At 57.7% G+C, this 25,662-nt stretch overlaps 1 protein-coding gene across 9 annotated transcripts in view; it reads left to right on the top strand.

The window, feature by feature from the left end:
• ZMIZ1 (zinc finger MIZ-type containing 1) overlaps positions 1-23,204 on the top strand; it is a 229,032-nt gene extending 205,828 nt beyond the window's left edge. For 7 of the 9 annotated variants that reach the window (XM_064487995.1, XM_064487994.1, XM_064487993.1 and 4 more), the window contains 16 exons: positions 416-633; positions 1,352-1,550; positions 2,479-2,769; positions 5,514-5,696; positions 6,689-6,766; positions 7,435-7,609; positions 8,147-8,288; positions 8,402-8,612; positions 9,834-9,939; positions 10,855-11,015; positions 11,880-11,947; positions 12,286-12,354; positions 12,837-13,081; positions 14,315-14,481; positions 17,881-18,138; positions 19,573-23,204. In XM_064487995.1, the coding sequence (XP_064344065.1) occupies positions 416-633; positions 1,352-1,550; positions 2,479-2,769; positions 5,514-5,696; positions 6,689-6,766; positions 7,435-7,609; positions 8,147-8,288; positions 8,402-8,612; positions 9,834-9,939; positions 10,855-11,015; positions 11,880-11,947; positions 12,286-12,354; positions 12,837-13,081; positions 14,315-14,481; positions 17,881-18,138; positions 19,573-19,680 (2,679 nt within the window). In that variant the 3' untranslated portion in view covers positions 19,681-23,204. The remainder of the gene's footprint in view (positions 1-415; positions 634-1,351; positions 1,551-2,478; positions 2,770-5,513; positions 5,697-6,688; positions 6,767-7,434; positions 7,610-8,146; positions 8,289-8,401; positions 8,613-9,833; positions 9,940-10,854; positions 11,016-11,879; positions 11,948-12,285; positions 12,355-12,836; positions 13,082-14,314; positions 14,482-17,880; positions 18,139-19,572) is intronic. The other 2 variants (XM_031461062.2, XM_064487996.1) reach the window with 2 other exon arrangements.
• The last annotated feature ends 2,458 nt before the right edge of the window (positions 23,205-25,662 follow it).

Raw genomic sequence — 25,662 nt, 5'->3', positions numbered from 1 at the left:
TCCAGAGCTAGCAGGTTGGGCTTCTCTTTGCCCTCACAGAGCAGCAGCCCAGGGCCTCTGTGTGGCCTGACCTTTGGGCATGCAGGCCACTTTGTGGGGTGGGAGGGCTGAGAAGTCCGATGCTTTCCCACCTGCTGCCTGGTGCAGGACCAGCCCCACCTCGTTCCATCACAGGCTGAAGTTCTCATCTCTGCTGCCTGTTTTCAGGTGGGGTTACCCACTTACAATCACTTGTGTATTATGCCAACAGTTAATGCCCAGATGAAATTAAAAAGCCCCCCACTCTTTTCCTCCTCCTTCTCTCTGTTGTCCTCCCTCTGTTTTGACTCCTCCTCCACCTCCACCCCCACCTCTGTCATTTCTCCTTTTTTCTCTCCACCACCGTCTGGGTGACAGCCACTTTCTCTGCCCACAGGTCCTCGGGAACCCTATGGCTAATGCCAACAACCCCATGAATCCAGGCGGCAACCCCATGGCGTCGGGCATGACCACCAGCAACCCCGGCCTCAACTCCCCACAGTTTGCTGGGCAGCAGCAGCAGTTCTCAGCCAAGGCTGGCCCCGCGCAGCCCTACATCCAGCCGAGCATGTACGGCCGGCCCAACTACCCTGGCAGTGGGGGCTTCGGGGCCAGGTGAGCAGGGCCGGCCCGGGGCGGCAGCCTTCAGAAGGGGCGTGTCGGCCCTGCCTGCCCTCCACCCAAACAGTAGGGTCAGATGTAAATCCCAACGTGTGCTTCCTGGACTGGGAAGTATGGGGATCCCTGGCCCCCTACTTCTCCTCAGTTTTCACATCTGCCTGCAGGGCACAGTAATCCCCCATTCTGGGAGCTGGCCTGCGGATCAGACGGTGCACAGCTGGGTGGTGTTCTTGTGGCCATCAAGCCCGTGGGGCTCAAAGGACTACCTTTGTGTTCCTCATGATGACCCCTCTCTGTCACATCTTTATAAGTTGGAAGACATCGAGAGACCTGGCTCAGGAAAGCAGCTCTAGATGGGGTGCAGGAGGTTCAGCTCTGCCCTGCTGGTTGTGGAAGCAGAACTGTGTCGGGGCTGGGAGTCCTTGGCTCAAGAGTAAGGGAGGGAGAGGGCCTGGAATCCCAGGAAGGGGCTCCGGGGACCTAGGGGTGGCACAGAGGTGTCCCATCCCCCCTCTTGCCACCTTGCTCTGTCCAAGACTGCCTCGTGGCCTTAGCCCTCCCCAGCTCCCAGGACTGAGCGCTGTCCCCTCTGGGCTCTCAGAACCGACCCACCTCTGAAACGACCGACCTCTCCCTGCCCACCCAAGGCTCGTCATAGGTTCATCTTTAGATTCAGGCGACGTCTAACTCTCCCTTCTTCTCTCCCTCGCAGTTACCCCGGGGGTCCTAATGCCCCTGCAGGCATGGGCATCCCTCCACACACCAGACCACCTGCTGACTTCACTCAGCCAGCAGCCGCCGCCGCAGCAGCTGCAGTGGCGGCGGCGGCAGCCACGGCCACGGCCACAGCCACGGCCACTGTGGCAGCCTTGCAGGAAACACAGAACAAGGATATAAACCAGTATGGACCGGTAAGGGCCGCAGCAGTCCTGGTCCTCTCAGCCAGGCAAACAGCCCTGGGAATCGGAGTTGAGGGGCTGGTGTCTGTTGAGCCATGTGTGCAGAGGGGAGCTGGCGGTGTCAGGGTGCATTTGAGCTCTCTTAGAAGCTGTGAAGGGGTGCGTGTTAGGATGCAGGCATGTCAGTGCTGCTGGGTGGGGCGGGGGGTTGTTTGGGTGCTTGTGTTGGTTCTGCGTGGGGTGGTGGCTCGTGTGTGTCTGCCTCTGGGGAAAGAGGTTCCCTCTTGCTCTCTGGGCCCTACTCACCAAAGAGTGGGCTCTATCATTCTGTCCCCCCGGTGGCCTCTGAGGACTGGTGCCCTCCTAGTCATCCCATCTGTAGATCCTGCCCAGGTCCCAGCTCTGCTCCCCTGACCTTCAGAAGGATGGGGTGGGATGTAGGAGAGGGGGACCCCCCCCCTTGCAGAAGTGCAGGCCAGGCATGGAGAAGGGGATTGCAGGATGGGGACAGCAGGGCAGGTGGGCAGAGGGGTGGGAGCTGAGGCCTCTTCAGACTTTGTTGATGGAGGGTGTGTCTCTGTGGGGCCAGGGCTTCCAGGAAAGGGGCTCCTGCCTCCATCCTCATCTGCCTCCATTCTCCCATGTGTCTCCCCTGCACCCTCTTCCCCGTTCCCTGCCTGCCTCCCTGGAAATGCTGCCTGTGCATTGGAGTGACTGCGCCCCACCCCCATTAACACCCCTCGGGCTGCATCTTTCCTGTGCGGCCTGCAGAGGGCAACAGTGAGCCCAGGAGGCCAGTGGTCCTTTGGGACCAGCTGCAGCCGCACAGGAAAGAGTCCCCCGGACCCCCAACCCCCACTTCCCCCATTCTTCCCTCCCTGCACTTTCAATGCATGTGGCATTTTATTCTTTTTTTTTTTTTCTTCTTCTCCCGTTGAAGGTCTGTTCCTCTTTCCAGATGGGTCCCACCCAGGCGTATAACAGCCAATTCATGAACCAGCCCGGGCCTCGGGGGCCTGCCTCCATGGGGGGCAGCATGAACCCTGCAAGCATGGCGGCTGGCATGACGCCCTCAGGGATGAGCGGCCCTCCCATGGGCATGAACCAACCCCGGCCGCCCGGCATCAGCCCCTTTGGCACGCATGGGCAGCGGATGCCCCAGCAGACCTACCCGGGCCCCCGGCCCCAGTCCCTTCCCATTCAGAGCATAAAGAGGCCATACCCGGGAGAGGTGAGTATGACAGCAGGGTGGGAGAGGGGAGGACCTGGGGCTTGAAGACCCGAGTGCTGTGGGCAGTACCTTGAAAAAGGCATGGATTGACCTTTAGGAAACCTGGACCAAAATGCAGAGTCTTAGGAGTCAGGTGCTCCTGAGTTTAAGATCAGCTCTGCCATTTCCCAGCTGGAAGACCCTGAGCAAGTCACGTCACTTCCTTGAGTCTCTGTTTTTTCTTTTTTAAAAGGCAATGACAATCCAACCCACCTCCTGCGGCTGTTGGGAGTCTTGAATGAGGGGATGTAGATGAAGCACATGGCCCTGGGCCGACAAGGGTGGGCACTAACTTAGCAAACAGAGCCACAGTCAGGGTTCTCTTTTATCTTGGTGCAGATGCTAGCTGGGTGACATTGGGTCTACATTCCTCACACCCACATGAGGGTATCTCACACCCAAGAATGAGAAATGAGACAAAACCCTGTAAAGATCTAAAGGCCGTGCATGTCGGAGAAGTGATTGGAAAGCGGTCAGCGTGTTTCTTAGGTTTGGTCAGGAGGAATGCTGCCTATTGGGCCGCCCAGCCTGCTCAGCCATAGGATCTGGGAATATTGAGGGAAGCAGACCCAACCTCCTGTCCTCCAGGAACCGAGACTTCAGCAGGAAAGATAAGGTTTTAGCAGGAAACCACAAGGGATTGATGCTCAGTGGGGTGAATGGAACTCAGTGTGAGGTCAGAGAGGGAGGACTTCTTGGAGGGGGTGTCACAGGGCCTTCAGCGAGCACTCAGAAAGCGAGCTGGCAACAAATGGCCTGTATGGGTACCTGGGTGAGGATTTAGTTCACCTGAGGAAGACACAGAGACCCAGGATTATGGCCAGGTGCACACTCCTCAGGGGGCCCACCTGGATCCCTCATCTGGACAGGGCCCTTTCCTGAGCATCTCCCAGCGCTCTGCTCGCCTGCTTCTTCTCAGGTTGGCTCCACTCCGTGTCAGAACTGTGCCTTCAACTTGGGCTGTCAGTGGGCTTAGAGCCCAAAGACCCTGAGTTCCTTGAAGGTCTGTGTGCTTCCCCTCAGCACCCACCCTTACTCGGGCTAGAAGGTGGCTTGGCCACTGATGGAGGGATCCTGGGTCCAAGAGGGGAGAGAAATCAGGGACTTCCTCCAACACCCAGGAGCCTGGGTCAAATCCGGACCTCCTCCAGGTGGGTACCAGCTCAGGGAGAGGCCATTGAAGGATGGCAGTTCTCGAGGCCCTGGATGTTTCTGGGGGTGAGGGCAGGGGCCTCGGCCTGTGGGCCTCACTCCCATGCACAGCCCTCCACACGACTTCTGGGCCCTCTCAGCCCCTTCTGTGCTCAAACTCCCGGCGTCCCTGCTGGCTAGGCTAGGGATGCATCTGTCGGCCCCGCCTCAGGGCTGCAGGCACCCACGGAGGCAGTCATAGAAAAGGCAGTGGAATTCCCAGTCATGAGCCTGACATCAGCCTTGCGCCGAGACCGCTCTTGGCTCCCTGGCTCTTGCCTGCCACAGGGGAGCACACAGAGGCTCTCAGTTATCTTTTCTCAGTCATCCTCTTCAGAGACCTCTGATGCTCCCCAGCTGCACTGTACCAACCCTGGGCTGTGACACTGGTGGCCACAGCCTGCATTGCTGGGCCCTGTGTGGGAAGCCCGGCCTCACCTTGCAGTATACATTCACAGAACCTTGGAATTGTGGGAACCTAGGGGCAGGGGCTGGGATCAGGTCACCTGGTCCCACATAGGACTCTTCTGTAGCCCAGGGGACAGGCCCCAGCCTCCACTTCCCCTTCTGCAGTGATGTGACAGGACTCCCATCATCACACAGAGTGGCCACCGTAGTGCAACATCGTAAGCTGCGCCAAGTTCTTGGGCACTGACGCAGACCTCTCCCTCCTCTGCCGTCTACCCCAGCTCTTCTTTCATGTGTTGAGCAAGTATTGACTGCGGGCCTGTTCTTTGCCAGACACTGGGACACCGCCGTCTCCTGGACCTCTGAGCCTGGAGGGCAGGAGAGACAGTTTTATAAACAAGACAGAGAAGAAGCACTGACTCTGCAGGATGTAATGGCCTGGGCACCCTGAGGGTCACCTGATTTTACAGACTGGGAGGCAGCTGCAGGGTTGGGAGTGGCTCTCCCAGGATGGCAATGCTGCCCCTCCCTGGAGCCGTCACCTCTTCTCTCTCAGTTGCCTCCCCCAAGAGGGACTGTCTTGTCCCTTCACCAACCTGGGTTCTCCTGACCTCTGCACAGGTGGCCCAGAACTAAACATCAGTGTGTTCTGCTCAGTGTGGGGTATGGGGACAGCGCCTCCCAGATTCAGCCTCAAAATACAGGAGTTGGGGGTCACCTTTCCAGAAGTGCATCCTTTGTGACATACTAAGCACTAAGAGAGACCCAAAGGGGGCTTCAGAATTGAGCGGTCTCATGATGGCGTGAACAAAAGGCTCTGGAAGTGCCCCTGGGCTCAAGGGGCATGGTGATTCCAGAAATTCAGCTTCATGGGGAGGTGACCCTCAAGCCAGATGGGCAGGATGTAGTGTTCCTGGATGTCAGGGCAAGAAGGGACCCCAGGCATCATCTGGTTCTGCCTCTCCGCTTTCCGGGTGGGGTGGGCATTCTGTGGGTGGAAAACAGCAGGGACGGAAGAGAGGAGGTGGGATGGTCCTGGCACCCAGTGCGCAGCTTGGTTCCAAAGCACTGATGACCTTTCCCCGCTTCTCTCTCTGCCACCACAGCCCAACTACGGAAACCAGCAATACGGACCAAACAGCCAGTTCCCCACCCAGCCGGGCCAGTACCCCACCCCCAACCCCCCACGGCCGCTCACCTCTCCCAACTACCCTGGGCAGAGGATGCCCAGCCAGCCGAGCACCGGGCAGTACCCACCCCCCACGGTCAACATGGGGCAGTATTACAAGGTGAGTTCCCCCCGCCCCATGGGCCCCTTCCTTCCTCACCCCTTCACCTCCCTGCCCCTGCCTGTGTCATCGTGGCCGTGGACGTCTCCTAAGGTCACCAGGGGGCAGACAGAGATTTCTGGATGTGACCTCATGTGCTCAGAGCTGTGCATGCGGTGGCCGAAATAGGAGACTGGCTTTTCTTGGTTCCTGTTCTCATGGGGCTCAGAGATGCTTTCCCTTCTCCTTCTCTATTTATAGCACACACAGGATAACAATAACAGTGAAGGAAATACATTTTTTAAAGAAAAAGCACCTGCCCGAATATGTTAAGGTTTGATTGCAAACATTGTATCTAGGCATGTGGGCACAACTGCGTTGTATAGTTTTTACGTGTAGTTGTTATTGCAGTTGTAATTTTGAATCAGTTTCTTTCGCTTGACACGGAGTCATAAACATGTCACTTACAGCTACCGTCCCTGTGGTTTTCACTTTTAATGGCCGCCCGACATTCTGCTGGGAACTGTACCATATTTTATTGTTCTCTTTCTGTTGGACATTTGGGTTGTTTCTGAGTTTTCACTTTTGAAATAATACTATGGTGAATATCTTCAAGCACATAGCTCTTTCCTTCTTTGGAATTATTGTAAAGTGTGTCTGCAGGAATGAGGAAGACTCTGGAAATATTTTACACTTATTTACGAATGAATCATGCCCGCGTACATGACCACCCACCACATGGACTTACTGTTTTTACCCCAATTTCAGCACACTAGGTGCTGTGATTTTTATAAATTTGCTTAATTGGTAGCTATGGGCAGAGAGAGGCAAAACACTGACCACCGCAGTCACCTGCCCTACGCACCCAGCCACCCCCACCTCTCACCCCAGCACTGGGCCGGCCTCTTTAGCATCCCCTGTCCTCCTGGAAGATTTTCTTTTTGGGAGGGAGAGCGGTCTTCTGGGATCTTTTTTGCCTTCCATTCATGGCATTGTTTATCTTGCTTTACCAGCCAGAGCAGTTTAATGGACAAAATAACACCTTCTCTGGAAGCAGCTACAGCAACTACAGCCAAGGGAACGTCAGTAGGGTATGTTCCAGTGTCCATCTTGGGAGTTATAACCCACACGTACTACATTAGAGGGGGCCTCACTTTTCCTGCCCCAGCCTCTCTGGACACGAGTAGGGTCGTCTACTCGGGGGCACAGAGATGCTTGGAGAATCTGCAGCCAAGATGAGTGGGCTGAGGATGAGTGTGGACCTGGCCAGTCCTGCAAAGTAGCAAGGCGAGGACTAAGCGAGGAAGGGAGAGGGGCTTCTGGAGATGCTCCATGCCTGACTCCACCTGGGGACCCCGGTGGGGTGGGGTGGGGATGAAGGATGTGGCCCGGGGCCACGATGTGGGCAGCGGGAGGCCGTGGCTTGTTCTAGCTTTCCTCTTCTCCCAGGATTGTATTAGGCCCGTCCCCCACCCCCTTGAGCCTGTGTCTCCATTGGTCAAATAGGCTGGGGACCCTGGTGCTGTGGCCCAAGTGAAGGGTGGGAGGCCCTTGCCAGGCCCGTCTGTCTTCTCATGGTGGCAGAGGCCTGAGTGCAGCCAGGATGGAGGAAGAGGTTTTCTTGGGAGACTCTCCTTCCTCAGGGGAGCAAGGGCCATAGCCCTGGGACCCTAGGGTGGGTGGGGTGTAGGTCCACAGCCATGGCCTCTCCTTATTCCTGTGACCCCATAACCTACATGTGGTTTCTCTTTCCCTTCAGCCTCCTAGGCCGGTTCCTGTGGCAAATTACCCCCACTCACCTGTCCCAGGGAACCCCACCCCCCCCATGACCCCCGGGAGCAGCATCCCCCCATACCTGTCCCCCAGCCAAGACGTTAAACCGCCCTTCCCTCCCGACATCAAGCCAAACATGAGTGCTCTGCCACCACCCCCAGGTGAGTGCCCCACTCTCGTCCCCTCTCTGTCCAGCCACCCCACCTCCCCCTGCCACCCGGAAGTGGGCCAAGAGCCAAGGGGCTTGGAGGTTGGACTGACTGCCTGTGGAGGCTGGGCATGTGGAAAGGGCAGGAGGGTGTGAGAGCAGGCCTCCTTACCTCCCGCCTGAGCAGCTGGAGGCTGGGGAGGAAAGCAACTCTCAACTGTGGAAACGGGAGGGGAGGAGAAGCCAGGGGCTTCCAGAGCAGGGAGCAGGTCGAGGCAAGGGAAATGCATAGCTGGATGAGTAGGACGTGGGATGCAGGGGTGGTCAGGATGGGATCTGATGGACTGGAAGAAGCCAGGGGCCACCTGGTGTACCCTGAGCACACAGTCCGGCTGCTGTGGCCCTGATCACACACACGCCCAGAACATGTAGCCACGCATGCGTGCCGTGTGGGTGAGCGAATCCCACCCCTCCCACGGCCCCAGAGCCCATGCTCTCTGTGCGGGTGGCCAGGGGCTTGCGGCTCACTGGCGCCCCCACCCCCGCCCAGCCAACCATAACGACGAGCTGCGGCTTACGTTCCCCGTGCGGGACGGCGTGGTGCTGGAGCCCTTCCGCCTGGAGCACAACCTGGCCGTCAGCAACCACGTCTTTCACCTGCGGCCCACGGTCCACCAGACGCTGATGTGGAGGTGAGTGTCGGTGCATGGCACCGCCCAAGCCGGCTGGAGGCGGTCCCTGTGGTGACATGGAGGCCCCGGGCAGCACCCTCTTGGATCCGCCCTGAGCCTCGCCCTGCCCCCAGGTCTGACCTGGAGCTGCAGTTCAAGTGCTACCACCACGAGGACCGGCAGATGAACACCAACTGGCCGGCCTCGGTGCAGGTCAGCGTGAACGCCACGCCCCTCACCATCGAGCGCGGCGACAACAAGACATCCCACAAGCCCCTGCACCTCAAGCACGTGTGCCAGCCGGGCCGCAACACCATCCAGATCACCGTCACGGCCTGCTGCTGTGTGAGTGTGCGGGCAGGGCCCGAGATCCTCAGCCCCTCTGGGCCTCAGCCGTGCCCTGGGGTCTCCATCACCCCTCCCCACAACTCCCAGAGCGATCTTCAGAAGTACCCCAGAAATGTGCCGCTGTGTGCTCAAGGTTGTGTGATGAAATTCAGGCTCAAGTGGGCCTCCCAAGCTGCCGCGCTCTGACCTGAGACTTGGCCTTTCCCTCTCGTACCGCCGCCTCCATCCTTCCTGCACACTCACCTCCACTTCCTTCTATAGCTCCTCCTTCTGGACATCATCCCCCGTGCCTAGTACCTTCTTCCACTGGAGAAGTTCTGTGTATCCCTCAAAGCTAGGCTCTGTTCATGCCTCATCTGCAAGGAATTTAATATTCTAATCACCTTTTCCCCCCAGGCCCAACTCCACCAAATCTGGAGTTAAATCCCTTCATCACCCAACCCTTCTGTCACAGAATCGTGTGTGTGTGTGTGTGTGTGTGTGTGTGTGTGTGTATTCTGAGTGTGTGCCCCTCTAACTTGTGGCTCATGGATCTAAGACCATGTCTGAGCCATGCTCCTGTCCCCCAAAATCAGGACCTGGCACACAGGGCTCACTTGGGGATTTGCATGGAAGTAGATTACCTGTCCTGCTCTGCTGATCTCCCTGGGGGAGAAGGAATAGCTCTGATCCTGCCCTTATGAGGGTTGGGGCACCAAGACCAACTAAAGATAGGAGTCACAGGACTATGGATGCTTTCAGAGTGAGGAGCCTGTGGGAGTTTGTTGGCCTATGCAGTCCTAGAAGGCTTCCTGGAGGAGTGAAAACAGGATGACATCCTGTGGCAGGATGGGCAAAGGAGGCATGATGGGGAACAGCGGTGGGCAAGGGTAGGAAGTGAGGTGGCTCCCGTTCTAATGTCATGTGTCCCATAACCTCATCCTGGGTTTGTTTCAGTGTCAGAGTAAGCCTTGTTGGCCTAGACCAGTGGCAGCTATCCCCAGGTGGTGACCCCGGTCTGGGTCCCCCAGCTCACAGGTCCTAGGACACATCCTGGGCCTTGAGGGCTCTCTCCCAGGTCCCAGGGGACCCTCTCCTAGAGGGGCATCACCATGGACATGGGGCCCTTTCCTGCACTTGTCCCCTGGGGCAGGGGGGCAGCCTAGGCCTGCAGAGGCCCAGGTGGGCGGGCCGTGGGGGCCACGGGGCAGGGACCGAGCCTCCACTCTTTCTCGGCAGTCCCACCTCTTCGTGCTGCAGCTGGTCCACCGGCCCTCCGTGCGCTCTGTGCTGCAAGGCCTCCTCAAGAAGCGACTCCTGCCCGCAGAGCACTGTATCACGAAAAGTGAGTGGGGGCGTGGGGGCCAGAACCAGACCCCAGTCCCACCAGGTCCGTCATCCCCTGGCATGACACCACTGGGCCCTGAGTGTTCCCTGGCACTAGCTCCTCCTCCTCTCCCTCCACTGCTCCTCCTCTGGGGCTATGGGGATGATCAGATGAGCACATGGTTCTATGAGCATAGGATGTGAGGAAGGTTAAAACAAAATGCCATAGTGTAGGTAAGCTAGGCAGGCTTCTTGGAAGAGGTGATCGCCAGGAAGGATGGGAGGAACTGCAGAAGGGGATTCTTCATCAGGAGCGAAGCACAAGGGTGGATTCCACACTGGCCCGCCCACCTCAACAGCCCAGGCCTAACCCTAGAGGGAGGGACTGGGCCCAGAGGCCCCGGTGCAGATGCTTGGTGGGGGCGCACCATGCAGGGAGGGGCACCACTGCTCCCCCTTCAGTTGTGCTTCACATTACATCCCGAGCCCCAGAACGCCACCAGGTGGTTGTCCATTCTGGTTTCCACACTTGGAGAATTAAGTGCAGAAGCGCCTGAGGGGGGGCTCTCCACTGACCCAGAAAATCAGTAAAGTGACAGACTAGGTTTCTGCAGGTTTTGCAGAAAGTCCTGCCTTCCCTGTGAAGGCAGGGCCTGTGCTGCAGAGACGGGGGCTGACGTGGCCACCTCCAGGGGCACATGAACTTCACACATGTACATGCAGGGTTATCATTCCAGAGTTCTGGGTGGCTCAGGGCCCCCGGCATGCCAAGCTCTGCTTCACCCTGGCTGGGGTGTGCTACATACCTATTCATGAGACCACCCCCCAGTGTTGGGGGGCATGGAGAACCAGGGTATGTTTCAACCACATGAGGCAGTGAGGGGTGTGCAGGACGGTCCTGCCCTCCTCATCCACCAGTGCCTCTGCCCCACAGTCAAGCGGAATTTCAGCAGCGTGGCTGCCTCGTCGGGCAACACAACCCTCAATGGGGAGGATGGCGTGGAGCAGACAGCCATCAAAGTGTCTCTGAAGTGCCCCATCACATTCCGGCGCATCCAGCTGCCTGCTCGAGGCCATGATTGCAAGCACGTCCAGGTGAGTGGTCCCAGGGAGCCGCCTGAAGTCTGACTGGCATGGCGAGGGGTAGGCTGGGGGGCAGCGGAGCCTGTCTCTGACCCCCAAAGGATGCCGTAGCCATCAGCACTGATTTCACTCACTTCCACTATCGCGTATCCTTTGAGCATCTTCCATGTGTGCTCAGAGCTAGGTTCCCAGGGGGCTGCAGGACTGGATTTAGACAGTCCCTGCCCTGGCAGATGCCAGATGCCAGCTGGAAATGCTGCACACACAGCCACCACGGCTGATGGGGAACCTGAAAGCAGGGCTCCCTCTGCCCGGTTCACTGCTGTGTCCCGAGGCCTTGCCCTGAGCAGGTGTTCAGGAAGTGGCTGTGGGATGAATGACTGTCACAGTCTGGTTGGCTGCAGCAGAGCATTGTGCAAATCCGGGCAGCCCGGGTGGGTGGGATTCACTGAGTCGGGGCTACTACAAGGCCAGGCCAGCCACACCCTCAGCCCCGCTCTCTCACATAATTGATGAGCTGGATAGTACGTGTCCTCCACGCTTGGGCTATCACAGGGCAGGATCGGTAAGGAGCAGCTGCAGGGGAACCAAGAAGGCTTCTCGGAGGCTGTGGGTCGTCTGAGGCGTGGGGGTGATACGAGGAGGGCTGGGCACAGACCTATTGGGACTCCACATGGCTGGTATGCTGTGTGCACAGCAGAAGATTGGCACAGTCATCACCCCACTCAACCCCCAGCCCTGAATTTCTCCATCACCTGTCTTGTTCCCTGGTGGGAGGTCTTCATGAGGGTCTCAGAGGCAGTGGTACCTGGATCTAGGTCATTTCTGAAAGCCCTGGTCTCATCTGTCTGTCTGTCTGTCTCCCGGCCTCTGCAGTGCTTTGACTTGGAGTCATACCTGCAGCTGAATTGCGAGAGAGGGACCTGGAGGTGTCCTGTGTGCAAGTGAGTCTCGCCCACCTCAGCGGGAGCTTCCTCTCCTGGCCGACGAGGGGAGGAGCTCGGCTGGCCTCCCTCGGGCCCTGTTCTTTGGGATCCAACCACTTCCATCTGCCCTAAAAGCAGAGAAGAGAACCCAAACACAGCAGAGGGGCTTGGATCACGGGGGCTGTGCACAGTCCCTTTGTATCAAGATACAACAAGGCGGTCCTCTCGTGTTGATGCCCCCAGTCGGAACCAGCAGCAGGGGCAGGGTCTCCTGGACACAGTGGGGAGGAGTGGGCTGTGCCCCCACCCCCTAGGATCGAGGAGCAAAGGCCAAGCCTTCCTCTCTCCTTTTCCAGTAAAACCGCTCTGCTCGAGGGCCTGGAAGTGGATCAGTACATGTGGGGCATCCTGAACGCCATCCAACAGTAAGTGGGCCTCCCCATGTTAGGGTGGGCAGGTGGGGGCGGGGCGGGAACACTGGCTTGGATTGCACAAGATGAGTGCCTGGATGTCCCTGTTACCCCATCCTCCACCGGGCTGGCAGACCGCTTACCCACATCCCTCAGCTCTCTGCAAATTTGAGGACTTCTGTACCTGAACTTTCCGGAAAGGACTAAGCTCAGCCAGAGCAGGAAGCTGACAGTGTTTGCAACAGCAGCGGCTTGGGTGGAGGCCTTGGGGCCAGCTGCCCCATGCCCAGCCACTTGCTTTTCCTATAGCCTCAGTCTCCCCATCTCTCAAAAGATCTAAAACACCCCCACACCTCTGTCATATGCGGAGTGTGGTGGTGGGAAGTAGGGCAGAGGGAGCCTGGACCAGGACACCTCAGTGTCTGCCCAAGCTGGAGGCTTTGTGTCCAAAGCCCAGCGCCACAGAGCCTCAGCTCTGTCCCCTTGCTCCCCTGCAGCTCCGAGTTTGAAGAGGTCACCATCGACCCCACATGCAGCTGGCGGCCGGTGCCCATCAAGTCAGACCTACACATTAAGGATGACCCTGATGGCATCCCCTCCAAGCGATTCAAGACCATGAGTCCCAGCCAGATGATCATGCCCAATGTCATGGAGATGATCGCGGCCCTGGGCCCTGGCCCATCCCCCTATCCACTCCCACCTCCGCCGGGGGGCACCAACTCCAATGACTACAGCAGCCAAGGTGGGTGATATGGGACAAGGAGGGAGGAAGGAGTCCCACTGGGGGACACAGAATTTCTCGGATGGTAGCAGGTGCAGGGAGGGTATGATGTGAAGGTGCAGAGATAACACACCCCTAAAAAATCCTGCGTCACTGGACTTGGGGGCGTGGCAGCCCATGCAATGCCGTCTTCGACCCTTTCCACCCAGCCACCTGGTTCCATCCAGCCCTGTGGGTTGGCACCCAGCCTGGAGGGCATGAATGAGGAGCTGCTCCATGAGCCAGCCTCCTGCCTCTCCCATGCACCCTGTCCAGCCTCCTAGCCTGAATCCTGGAACCCCTGTGCTGACAGGTGCCAAGCCTGAGGCCGTTAGAGTCTGCTTTGCTGGGGGCGCTAACACTACTCCCCCTGGAGTTCTTGGCCTTCCCGTGTTTCTCTCTGACATCTGTATACTGTCCCTGCCACTCTCCTACCCTTCCAGAGACAGAGTCTAGGGGCCTGGAGCTCCAGCTTCTGGCCACCAAGGTCACCATCACTGCCTTCTCACTCTCCGTGCTGCCCAGACCAAACTGTACTACACTGCCCTCGGTTCCTGGAAAGTGTCCACCCCACCTCAAACACAGGGGACGGCAGCCACCCACAGGATTCCTGCCTTTATGGGCTCCTGGATGATGAGAGGCCCGGAGAGGTTAGCCCACCTAGCCAGAGTCCCGCAGGATGCTGAGGGCCCCAGCTCTCCAGCATGCTGACCCTCTGAGTTCTTGCCACGGCCACGTGGTGGAGGGAGCAGCAGCTGGGGAGCTGGCTTCTGATGGTGCCATCTTGAGTTTGAAACAGCTTTCTTCATGGACTTGGCAGATCCTGACCCTTTCCCTGGGTCTGGGTCATCCCAGTGACAAAGTGCTGCCTCAGGGGCTGTGGGGGGCAGGTCTGGGGGGCTAGCTCAGCAGATCCTGTGGAAGGCTCAGACTTGGGCCTCATCCTACATCCCCGCTGCCCACAGGCTTCTGGCCCACCCTTCTCCCCCTCTGCCCTGCCCATAGCTGGAGAACAGCCCCCACCCTGGAGTGCCAGGGCCCACAGGAGAAGGCTGCATCACTGCCCCACTGCACAGCCCGGAAGCCTGAGGCTCCAGGAGCCGACTCCAGCCTCTTGGGAGGAGGGATTTGGTTCTTAATTTATACACTGTGTCCCCTGGGGGTGGCCATCTTCCCTCTGGGTGACACCCTTTTTCCAAACCCATCTTGTTCCAGGCAACAACTACCAGGGCCACGGCAACTTTGACTTCCCCCATGGGAACCCTGGCGGGACGTCCATGAACGACTTCATGCACGGGCCCCCCCAGCTCTCCCACCCCCCAGACATGCCCAACAACATGGCTGCCCTTGAGAAGCCCCTCAGTCACCCCATGCAGGAAACTGTGAGTACCTCTCCCTCGCCGACGCCCTCCAGCCTCTGTACGGGGCTGACAGGGACAGAGGGCTCCACCTGGACCTCTCCAATGTTCACCTCATTCCCTCCCAAGCAAAGGGGAGGACTGAGAATTGAGTCTCCAGGAGTGGGCGGCCTGACTGATTCTGGGTCATGGCCTATCAGCGTTCTTGGACTCGGCTGTTTCATTCACCTCAGACATCAGATTCTCAGGAGATGGGGGAAACTTCAGGCTCTTACCTGTGCCCACACTGCATACATACACACATGTGCACACCCCACACACACAGGCCCACACACCCCCATACACCCCACACATGTCCCCACCGCCACACACATGCACACATACCATGCCCTCTCTCCCTGCCTTACACACACTCTTACACTGACTTACTTTAGCTCCATCCATCCATCTAGAATTTTGTCCCAAACCCAGGCACTTACTCCCCAGGGGTCTGAATCTTCCAGGTATCACCTCTTCCTGCAGAAAGAAACGTTGGGAAGTCTACTTACCTAGACAGTATTCACTTTTTCGTCCTATTTCACATGTTAACACACCCTGTGTTGCTGAGAAAGCACCTTCAGGTAAGGTGTCCTGTGCTGTCCAGAGGTCTTCTCTTCCTGTGGCCCCCACGGCCATGATGGGAGCCCTGGCTACCTCCTGAGTCCTCACCTAGGGAGCACTCCCAGCCATGCCTTGTGCCATGTGTAAGCAGACACAGGCCTCGTGCTAATGGAGCAAAAGTTCTGGCAGTGCCTGGATGGATGGATAACAGTTGGGGCTTTGGGGAAACCAAGGCCCAAGGGCTAAAATCTGAGGCCTCAGTCATTCCTTCTGTCCCTGGTCTCTTATCCTAGCAGGAAGGCAAATCCCTGAGGGCTTGGCAGTGGGTCTTGGGCCACAGCAGCCAGAAAGAAGGCTCCAGGGTCTTGCCAGTGCCTGGCAGTGGGGTTAGGGGGCCTCTGCCCAAGGGCACCTCTCCAAGCCCCCCCATCCTCCACCACACGCCCTGGAAAGAAGGGGCATGCGTTCCCCACACCTGATGTGGAGTTGGCTCCGCCCCTGGGCCGGGGACTGTCCTGCACGCCAGAGCTACCTGTTCTCAGCCAGAGCGACTGTTAACCAGAAGGACTCTAGGTGAAGGGCACTGCGGCAGCTTTCCTGAGGGACCCCAGAATGCCAAATTGGAAATAGCTGCTTTTACAGGCCTTTGGCCATATTTTTGCAAGTTATTTTCTGCCCCGTGGGGCTTCCAACTTTTGGAGGCCTCTCCTGGCCTCCTTCCCCAGCCTTGCTCCCTAGGACATCAACATCCCACGCCCGGGAGTCACCCAGATCACACTCCTCTACACGTTCCCACGGCGCCTCCCGAGTCCTCACAGTTCCCAGCACTGCAAGACAGTGGCGGGAGTGCTGTATGCTCCCTGTGTCCGATAGACTTTCTCCTGCCTTGTTAGCCCTGCCACCTGGGGCCTTTGCAGAGAGACTTAAGCCTGTGAGCTGACCGCACAGCCCCCCAGGATGCTCCCTAGATATGCAGTGTCCTTCTCCATCTCTAGGCTTTCACTCTATAGTATCTGGATCCAGAGTACAGCTGCGTAAGGGGGAGGAGGTAGCGGGTACAGTCCCAGATAAACATTCCCCACACCTGCCGGACCCCAGCAGCCTGACCCAGCTGAGCATGAGACTAGGAAGGGTTTCCATGTGTGCACGGACGGGCAAGAGGGCTCCAGCCAGGCCCTGGTCACTCAAGGACTCTTCCATGCCAGGTGGGAGGGTGACAGGTACATCAGCAGGTCCCAGAGAGCACCTGCTCCTCCAGGTTCTGAGACATTCCAGCAAGACGTCAGGGCCAAAGGGGAGGGCAGTTGTGTCAGCAAATCTGGGGACTGTCAGTCCAGGGCTGGGCTGCTCCAAGAGTGTGGAGCCCCTCCCTGCCCCACTACTTCCCAGAATGGGCACTGTAGAGCATCACAGGCATGGGTGAGAGCCTTAGACTGGCCTCATACTTACAGCTGTGGTGGCCGTCCCTCCAGCCTCTCCTGGTCCCTCTTACTTCATATGCATCCCACATGTGGTCCCACAGGGTCACCAACCCCACGGTGGTGCGGTCATCCCCTATTCTCAGGGCCCGGGCTAGAGGGGCGTTGTGTTGTGTGGGGCCACCTGGACCATGGGCAGAGGCCAGCCCACAGCACGGCCTGGGGAGCAGCTTTCAGGAGAATCAGGAAGAGGAACTAAGGTCTGAAGAGTATTAGGGATGGCGTGGCTGCCATTTCCAAACCCACAAAGAAAGGAAGTGTCAGTGTTTCTGTGTGGCCCAGAAGACGGGGCAGGGAGGAGGATACTGGAAGACTAAGGAGATATGTGGTCACCAGGCTGCTGGGTCTGAGTGAGCTGCCTGACCAGTCAGTGAGCTCCCTTCACCTGCCGAGTGCAGTGGGGCTGGGGGTCCGTCAGGGATGCTGGGAGTGGGATGAGGGCTTGGACTCGGCCTTTCAGTCTGAGATCTGAATGCCGAAGGCTGCTGAGGCAGCACACAGATTGGCAGGGGAAGTTAAAGTGTCTCCCACCCTGTGTCCCCTGCCTGCCCACCCGGGAGTTTATCTGTGAGAGAAGCACGCCTGCCCCAGCATCGAGGCACTCCGTTGGTGGCCTCGTGCCCAGGGTGGTGTGTCCAGGTGCCTGCCAATCCTTACCACGCTGTGGGTGTGGCCTGGCACTGCCTAGGTGGGTAGCCAGCAGGAAGGGTCTGGCAGGACTCAGTAGCCCTGGCTCTGCCCCTCTGACTTGGGCTCATTTCGTCTTACCCAGGGGCAGCAGGCAGAGCTTGCACTGAGGCCCCGGCTACCACTGGAGCCTGCGTGCCCGGTGTCACCCCCAGCCCAGGGCCCACGTCGGGGCACAGACCCCCCTCCCTGAGCTGCACGCCTGCCCCATGCTGTCGTCCGTGTCTGCTCTCCGCCGCCCCACGCCGCCAGCAGCACTCCCGCCCGCCTCCCTGCTCCCTGGAAACATGCCCATTTTGCTTCTCCATCCTGCCCTCACTGTTGTTCATTGTGCTGGTGTCCGGGCGAGGGAGGCAGAGGGGCTCCCAGGGGCCTGGACCCCGCTCTCATGTCTCTGCTTGTCTCAGAGCCCCTGGCCGCCTCCCTCCCGGCCCCACGCAGCCTCTGAGCCCCCTTGACTGACGGTTTAGGGGGGAGGACTTTTTTTGTTTGTTTCTCTGCACCCAAAAAAAAAAAGGCATTCAGCTGTGTAAAGGGGTGGCTTTGTTTTGGGGGTTTGTTATTTTCCTGGTTTTGTTTGGTTTTCATTTCTCCAGGCATCTCGTCGCTGTACCTCGTCACCTCACCTTTCTTTTTCCTGCTCTCTCCTCCTCCACAGATGCCACACGCTGGCAGTTCTGACCAGCCCCATCCCTCCATACAACAAGGTTTGCACGTCCCACACCCCAGCAGCCAGTCAGGGCCTCCATTACATCACAGTGGGGCTCCTCCTCCTCCTTCCCAGCCTCCCCGGCAACCGCCACAGGCCGCTCCCAGCAACCATCCACACAGCGACCTGACCTTTAACCCCTCCTCAGCCTTAGAGGGTCAGGCCGGAGCGCAGGGAGCGTCCGACATGCCGGAGCCTTCGCTGGATGTAAGTTGGGGTCACCACGTGCCTTGGCCTGGGGCTAGGCCTGGCACTGGGACCTGCCCGAGAGCAGGGGTGGGTGTTAAGGGCCCGAGGCCCAGGGTGGAGGACGTATAGCCGTGAGGGGGTGGGGGTGTGGAGGGTGGGCCCCGCCAACCTGCCTGCCCTGACTCCAGAACCAGGGAACCCCACAGTGGGCAAGCCTCACCGAGGGTCCTAGCATCCCCTCCCTGACCCCGCCGACTCCGTCCCTGTCCCCTCAGCCACAGTCCTGCAGCCCAGCCCTGCCCCGCCTCCCCCTAGGTCTCCATGGCGTCCCTCTGGGCAGGTTTTGGAGGCAGCACAGGAGGGTCCCCGCTCTTCCTCCCACCTCCCCTCCCCCTCCCCCCACATCGGCTTGCCATCTCCGCGTCTGCCACACTCTCTGGCCCAAGGCAAGGGAGGGCCTGGAGGGACAGGGTCCCTCTGTCTGTCTTGCTGGTGTATGTCTGTCTCCAGTTTCTAGTCTGTGTGTTGTCATGCCCTGTGCTTCTGCTCGCTCCATCGCTCACTCTAAGAGGCCCCTGTGTAGGGGACAGTAGGATCGGCCTCGGGTCACGCTGGAGGGGGTGACCGAGGCGGAAGTGGGCAGCTGAGATTCAGGGGTCACCCCTCTTGAGAACTGAATGGTCTTGAAGGTGGGGGCGGGGGACACTGACTGATGGGTGCTGGGCAGCTGGCCAGGGCTGCCAGGGAAGAACATAACATCTGCCCCTCCTGTCACTCACCCCAAGGCCCTGGATTCCCAGAGAGGAGGCATCCCTCTCCTCAGTCACTCCTGCCCTTCACATCCCAGCCCCACTGTCACCCTTGGCCCCAGCAGTGTCAGAGTCTCTGTGGTGAATCGGGTTCACTCGGCTTTCTGGCCGTCTTAGATTCTTACCCAACTCTCTTCCCCAGCCCAGACCAGGGCAAGAGACCAAAGCTTCAGGGACCTCACGGTGGAGGGCTAGTCTAGCCTCTGCCCAGGGGCACAGGGAGCAACACTGCTACTGGCCAGCCAGCCAAGAGCGGGGAGCTCTCGGGAGAGGTGCAGGGTCAGGGGAGCCACAGGGACCGCCCAGCCTGATGTGCAAAGCTGCATGATTTCTGCTGGGAAGCTGAGTGACCTGCAGCTCCCCGTGGCGGGGTCTAAGGAATGCTCTATTCAAGACGAAGCCTCTTGGGTCCTTTCCACGGAACTGATGGGCTGAGGGGCCCTCTCTCCCAGGCTCGAAGTAAGCACGGTGGCCCAGATGCACCTGGGGGCCGCCAGCACTGGTAGTTTCCCCTGTCTGGGCCAGGGTCCCAGGAGACAGGTAGGGGGCGAACGGACAGGCCTGGGGTGCCCTGCCTCCCTCGCCCTGGGCCGGCTCGGCCCTCAGCCGACACCTCATCTGGGCTTCTGTGCTTCTTTTCCAGCTTCTTCCAGAACTCACAAACCCTGACGAGCTCCTCTCGTACCTGGACCCCCCTGACCTGCCGAGCAATAGTAACGATGACCTCCTGTCTCTCTTTGAGAACAACTGAAGCCCACCCCTCCATCAGGGCCGCCCCTCCCCACGCGGCCCCCTCCCCCGTCTGCCCCACACACCCTTTCCCGCCGGGAGCCCCTGCCCTCGGACCACCCCGCCGCGGCCATCTCAGAGCGCAGGGGGAGGGAGGGTGCGCTGCGGACGCGGCGTGGGTTTGGAGCCCATGCCCAGAGCAGGCCCCGAAGATGACCCTCCAGACGGGGAGCCAGCCAGGGAGGGGGCACACGCTGATGGTGGCTTCCAGATGACCCTCCGGCGCCCCACCAGGGTCTTCCAGTTTCTAAACTGTAACCTGGCCTCCCTGCTTCCTGGCCCAGAGCCACCTCCAAGTGACTGTGAACCTGAGGGAGGGCCCCCCAGACCCTGGCGGCCCCGAGCCTTGGAGGAACAGCGGTGGTTGGCGGAAGTGAGAACGGCCTGCCCACCATCACCACCACCCCCCACCACAGAAAAGCACAAACCTCTGGGAAAGAGAACTCTCAGGGGCCAAGGCTGTCACTTGGACCCCTGCCCTCTAAGCCAGGATACCCTGTAAAACATTCTCAGAAAGCAGAGAAAAAGGACAAGATTCTGAGTTTGGGAGAGGGTGAGCCATTCCTGGTTGGGGACCGGTGGGAAAGGGGGTCAGGGCCTCCTCAGAGCCAGGATGGCTCCACAACCTTTGAACTCAGGCTAGGGCCCAGCCTTGAGGGGGCAGAGAGAGAAGGAACCGAGCTGAAATTACTGTGCCCTTAGTTGGGGGCGGGGGTGGGGTATGTGCCGCCAGGCAGAGTTGGAGTCCAATAGAAACAGCAACTTATAACTTTGCTCCAAGCCACTCCCTGTTTTTAAACGACAGCAACTTAAAGCTACAAAGTCATCTGGAGAAAAGGAACATTGGACTTGGACAGCAAGCAAACCATTTCTCTCCACGTGTTCTGTTTCCTTCCTCCTGCTCCCCCTCCCCACATCTCCAGGACTGTTACGTGGGACACCCACTTCCCTCTGTCCTGGTTCCCCTTCGTCCACCCAGATGGCAAGGTGGTGGTGGAAAGGCAGGGCGTACGCGGGCTCAGCCGCAGGAACCCAGGCATTGCTATCTCTCTGGCCCTTTCGTCTGGTCTGGTCTGCCCCTCTGCTCGAGGCCGCCCCTCCCCGACTCCAGCCCAGTCCGTTGCCGCCTGTGCCAGGATGTACCCTCGAGCATTGCGTGGTGTTTCTGTGGCTGTCTCAGATGCCGCACTTGGCTGCCGTCTCTCCTTCCCTCTGTGTCCCTCTGCCCCCAAAAGCTTAGCCCACACTCCTGCTCCAGCAGAAGCAGCTTCACTCCATCCGGCTTACTGCTCGTTGTCAGTCTCCCGGGTAGCTTTTGGTGCGTGTTTTGCTCCATGCTCCTCTGTGCTCCCCAGAGCCGCGTGGCCTGTGATGCTGCCGGGCCATCAGGTTGCTTGGGTCCCCTCGGTAAATTTGTCACGCCCCTCCCTGCTGCTGCCCAGGGCCCTCGCCTGCTCCCCCATCCACTGTCTGTTGTCAGTCTCCGTCTCCCTTTCTGTTGGGGGCGGGGATCCCCAGCACTCCTCTGGATTTGACCGGAACGATGGCCTCAGCTGTTGAGTTCCAGTCACTCTACCAGACGGCCTGGCACAAGGTTTTCTGCAGGAAGGCTGCCATCGTCCCATCCCCGCCCCTTTTCCTTTGTCCCCCTTGTCGAGGTTTTTCAAACAGCGTGGTGTTCCGTATGCAAATCAATTATTTTAAGAATTGCTTTTGTAAATACCTTTGTGAATATTTTAGTATTGTCTTTGATAATATTCAACATTTTCATGACCTGGTTATAGCCTTTGCTGGTGTTTTTAAAATACCTTGACTCAACGACAAAGACCGAGTCCCTTTTTTAAAAAAAAAAACAACAAACAAAAACAAAAAAGCAACCAGGGCCATTTGTACAGATGAAGGGACAAGAGCATGGGTGGCTGTACCGTGAGTTAGAAGACCAGGTCACCCACTGTTTAGAGCCATCCCCAGTTGGCTGGTGGTAGCATGTGGCCGTCTTTGCCCCAGCAGGTGGCCACGTTCTGTGTCAGGCCATCTGGGAATGTTCCGCCCCAGACAGACTTACAGATGCCTTCCTTGGAAGTTCCCGCCTCCTGCCATGCCACTTCTTCTCAGAAAGGCCTGGGGTCCGTTCTGGTTCTTACTGGGGTGTCCCCACTCTGCTCACCGACCTACCCACAGCTTTCTAGTGCAGAGGGTCGACACGCTCCCCCCAGCCCAGGCTCCAGGCACCTCCCTCAACCAACTCTGAGGAAACCATGGGCTTGGCACCCGAGGCAGGTTTCCTGGGTCCCCTCCCAAGCGAGCCTCCACCAGCAAGTTCAGCAAAGAGCTTTCCAGAACCGTGGTGCCTGAAGCCCGCGCTCTTCCAGAGCGGTTTTGGAGCCAGGCCAAGGGGAGCGGGTGGCATCAAAGCATCCGGGGCTGGAGCAGACCCCAGCTGGTGACACTTTCAGGTGACGACAGCCTCCCCAAGCAGGGGCGTTTCTGAACTCTGGGGAGATGCTTCCCTGATCCTTTCGGATGACTACTCGGAGCCATAAGTAACCTCAGCAAAAACAATGCCTCAGCAAGTCACTTCTCCATGACAAGCACCCACCCAGGCCACAGGCATGTTTCTGCCCCGACCCGACAGGATGGATGGGGCGCCGGCTGGCAGGCGGGAAGGCCCAGGTACAAGCAATCCCCCCATCTTCTTGGTTTGAAGCTTTACCCGTGTATCATGTTCCTTGTAGCCATTTTTATTTTTTAAGAAACTTCTAATACTTTCTCCCTAACGGAAGCCCTGAACCCCCAGAGCGCGACACGTCTGCTCCCTCGGCCTGACCTACCCAGACAGGGCGACGTCGGCGGCAGCGACTCAAGGGACGTGTGTACATATGTAAATGGGAAATAGAGACATGTTAACAGATGCATTCATTTCCCTCGGAATGTGTATTGTTTTTATTTTACGGAACAAAACAAAACAAAAAAAAAAAGGCTTGGAATTCCATCTTAATGTGGAAAAACTAGATCCTGTCTGTTAGTGTATGTGAGGTCTCTCTCCGCATCTGTCTCCTGTAATATACTCTGACTCTGTGTGGAAAGGAATTTTTGTTCCATTTTGTTTTTATTTTACCTACATGTACTATTTAGCTTCAGTGTACTAGTCCTGCCACCTGTGTATTTTTAGGGTGCTATGGAAATAATGAAAAGAAACGGGGATTTCAGAAGAAAATTGTAACCAAATTCATACTTTGTATAATTTTTGATATCATGATCGCAGGTGATTCCCACGTACACACATGAACACACCCACAGTGCAGCCCGAAGTAACTTCCCACAGCAACCGTCATTGTGTACATCTCTGTACAATGCAATCATTTCATACTTTAAACTGGTCAGAAAACTAATTGTGATTTCTAGTCTTGCAAAGCTGTATGTAGTTAGATAATGTGACAACCTCTAATATTTATCTAATAAATATGTATTCAGATGAAACCTGTATATTAGGTGTTCATGTGGTTATTTTGTATTTAAAGATCAAATTATTTGACTATTGCTAGACATTTCTATACTCTGTTGTAACACTGAGGTATCTCATTTGCCCATGTTAATTTTTTTCTAAATAAATGGACAAAAACGAAGGTTTGGCGAATTAGCTATTTTGTGAATGTTAAGGAGTGGTTTGGGTGTTTCTGTTTTGGCTTTTAAACCACCACCCCTGCCCAATCAGCCTGGAAAAAAAAAAATGCTGTCAGGTGCTTAGCGTCTTAAGTTGGAGGCGCCCCAGCCACAGGTGTCCCTGGAAGAGGCCTCGGAACCTGGGTCAGGTGACTGTTCAGAGCCCAGTGCCCTCACCTCCTGGTGGGCCCCGGTCACCAGCAGGCCCTGGGCCTGGTGATGGGATGGACAGGCAGGAAGGGAGAGGTCCCTGAACTGGGCCAGGCCCTGTGTGGGGTGTTGGGAACTCAGACCAAACGTGACTCAGGGAGGGTGCACTGTGCTGGCTGGGCTCTGCTAGTGAGCCCCTTTGGATTCTCTGGGCTTAGGAACAGGAATCTATTCATGTCAACATGGCCACTCCTGTTGACCATCTCTCTGGCCAACCCACTCCTCAGCACCCCTGCCTGCCTTCTCCTCCAAAGGAACCTTGGGTCTTCCCTTGCCGGTGACTGCAATTTACATAGGATTCTCTGCTACAGCCCCTGCTCAGGCCCCGGTTCTAACAGTCCTTACAGCCTCAGACACAAATGACTGCCCTTCCTGTGTCTCCTCCTGAACTTTGGGGAAGTGAATCTGATTCTCAGAGCCTACCAGCCACTGCCGCCGTCCCCTTTACTCAGCTCTGGCCTCAGGGGACAGGAGAAAAGCAAATGTGGCTGTTGTGGGCCCCCCACCCCCACAGAGACTGGGTGAGAGCAAGTCCAAAGAAGGAAGTGGGGGCTGGCCAGCGCCCCAAAATGTGTCCCCGGAGTATGTGTGTGTGTGTGGGAATGCGTGTCAGGAGAGGGTGAAGGTCTGCGTGTGAGCGGGTGTATGTATGCAGGACTGAGCCAGGAGGGTGCCGGTGTCACCAGCCATGGAAATGCCTGTGGGGAATTGGGGGCCTGGAAGTCCCCCGCCTCTGGGGCTTCTCCAAGGTGGCCAGTTTCTCTTTCGGGGAGATGTGAGGGGAGAAGGAGAATTTATATTAAAAATGAAAGCCTGTGGTCATCACCTTCTGCCAGCATCACAGGGCAGGAGGTGTTTTCTCTGAAAACAGACACTTCCAGAAAAGGGGTGAGTGGCATCCGTGACAGCTTCCCAGGTGGGGCCCCCAGCTCCTCGTTGCCATGGGGCGGTGCTTCCCCGTGGCCACATCGAGTGGCCTGTGGAATCAGTTTGATGGGTTGTAACCAGCACTTTTTAAAGATGTAACTGAGAATAAAGTAGAAAACATTGGGAGCACCCTAGAAAGTAAGGGTGAAGATTGTATGGTGAAACTTTTGTTGCAGTTGTGTGTGTGTGTGTGTGTGTGTGTGTGTGTGTGTGTGTGTGTGTGTGTCTGCTGAGTCATGATGTAAAATTAATTCTTACTTGTGGGTTGTGGTTAAAAACAAAAAGTTTGAATGCCATTGCCTTGAAGGCAGGAAGTGGGCAGGGGCTGGGGAGGCAGAGGCAGGGCAGTGCTCCCTTCACGATAAAAAGCAAACCTGCTAGTCTAGCTTTGGAGACTGAAGCCAAGGATACAACTAAATTCAGGCTGGTGACTGCCTAGCAGGTCTGCATGGAGACCCGCCTACTCCACCCCACTAACTCCTCCTGAGACTGGTTACTCCTGCTGTGGGCTTAGAATGAGAAAAGCCCAGGGGAAAAGCCCAGCCAGGGCCTGGCTCAAGGCAGCTTGATGCTCCACTTCCCGCCACTCCTCTGTCCTCCCTCTGCTGCCCTCCCTCCCTCTCCTCACCCGGCCATGCATCACATCCTCCAGCCAGCCCATGGGTCATCTTGGGTTTCAGTTCTTCCCAACCCGCCCTGCAAAGCCCCTACCCTGAATCCAATGACTGGCTCTCCACATCAGGCCATAGGGTGCTGGTGGGGAAAGTTACTCGGCCCTGCAGGTCGCTGCCAGGACAAATTAGGGTCTCCAGGCTCACTGCGACCTCAGGGCAGGGTCTCCCCACCCATCCACCCATTTTCTTCTTGCTCTGCTCCAGCCTTCTGCTCCACCTCACTCTGCAGGCTATCCCACCATCACACAGACCCCCACTAACTTTCCCCCACCCACAAACCCACCTCTATCCTCCCCCAGCCTTATCTTCCTCCACCCAGGCCCAGAGGATGTGGTGTCCCTTTCCCAGCCAGGGCCAGCCTCTCCCTGAGCCCCTGACACTGTGACCTCTTTCTCTTCTGGAAGGGACTTCAGCTCCTTCCCTTTACTCCCCGCCTCCCCCATCCCCAGGTCTGGAGCTCTGAGCTCTGG

The sequence above is a fragment of the Camelus dromedarius genome, chromosome 8 (assembly GCF_036321535.1).
Source record: "Camelus dromedarius isolate mCamDro1 chromosome 8, mCamDro1.pat, whole genome shotgun sequence".
Lineage (NCBI taxonomy): Eukaryota > Metazoa > Chordata > Mammalia > Artiodactyla > Camelidae > Camelus > Camelus dromedarius.
This window is presented reverse-complemented; position numbering and strand designations above follow the sequence as displayed.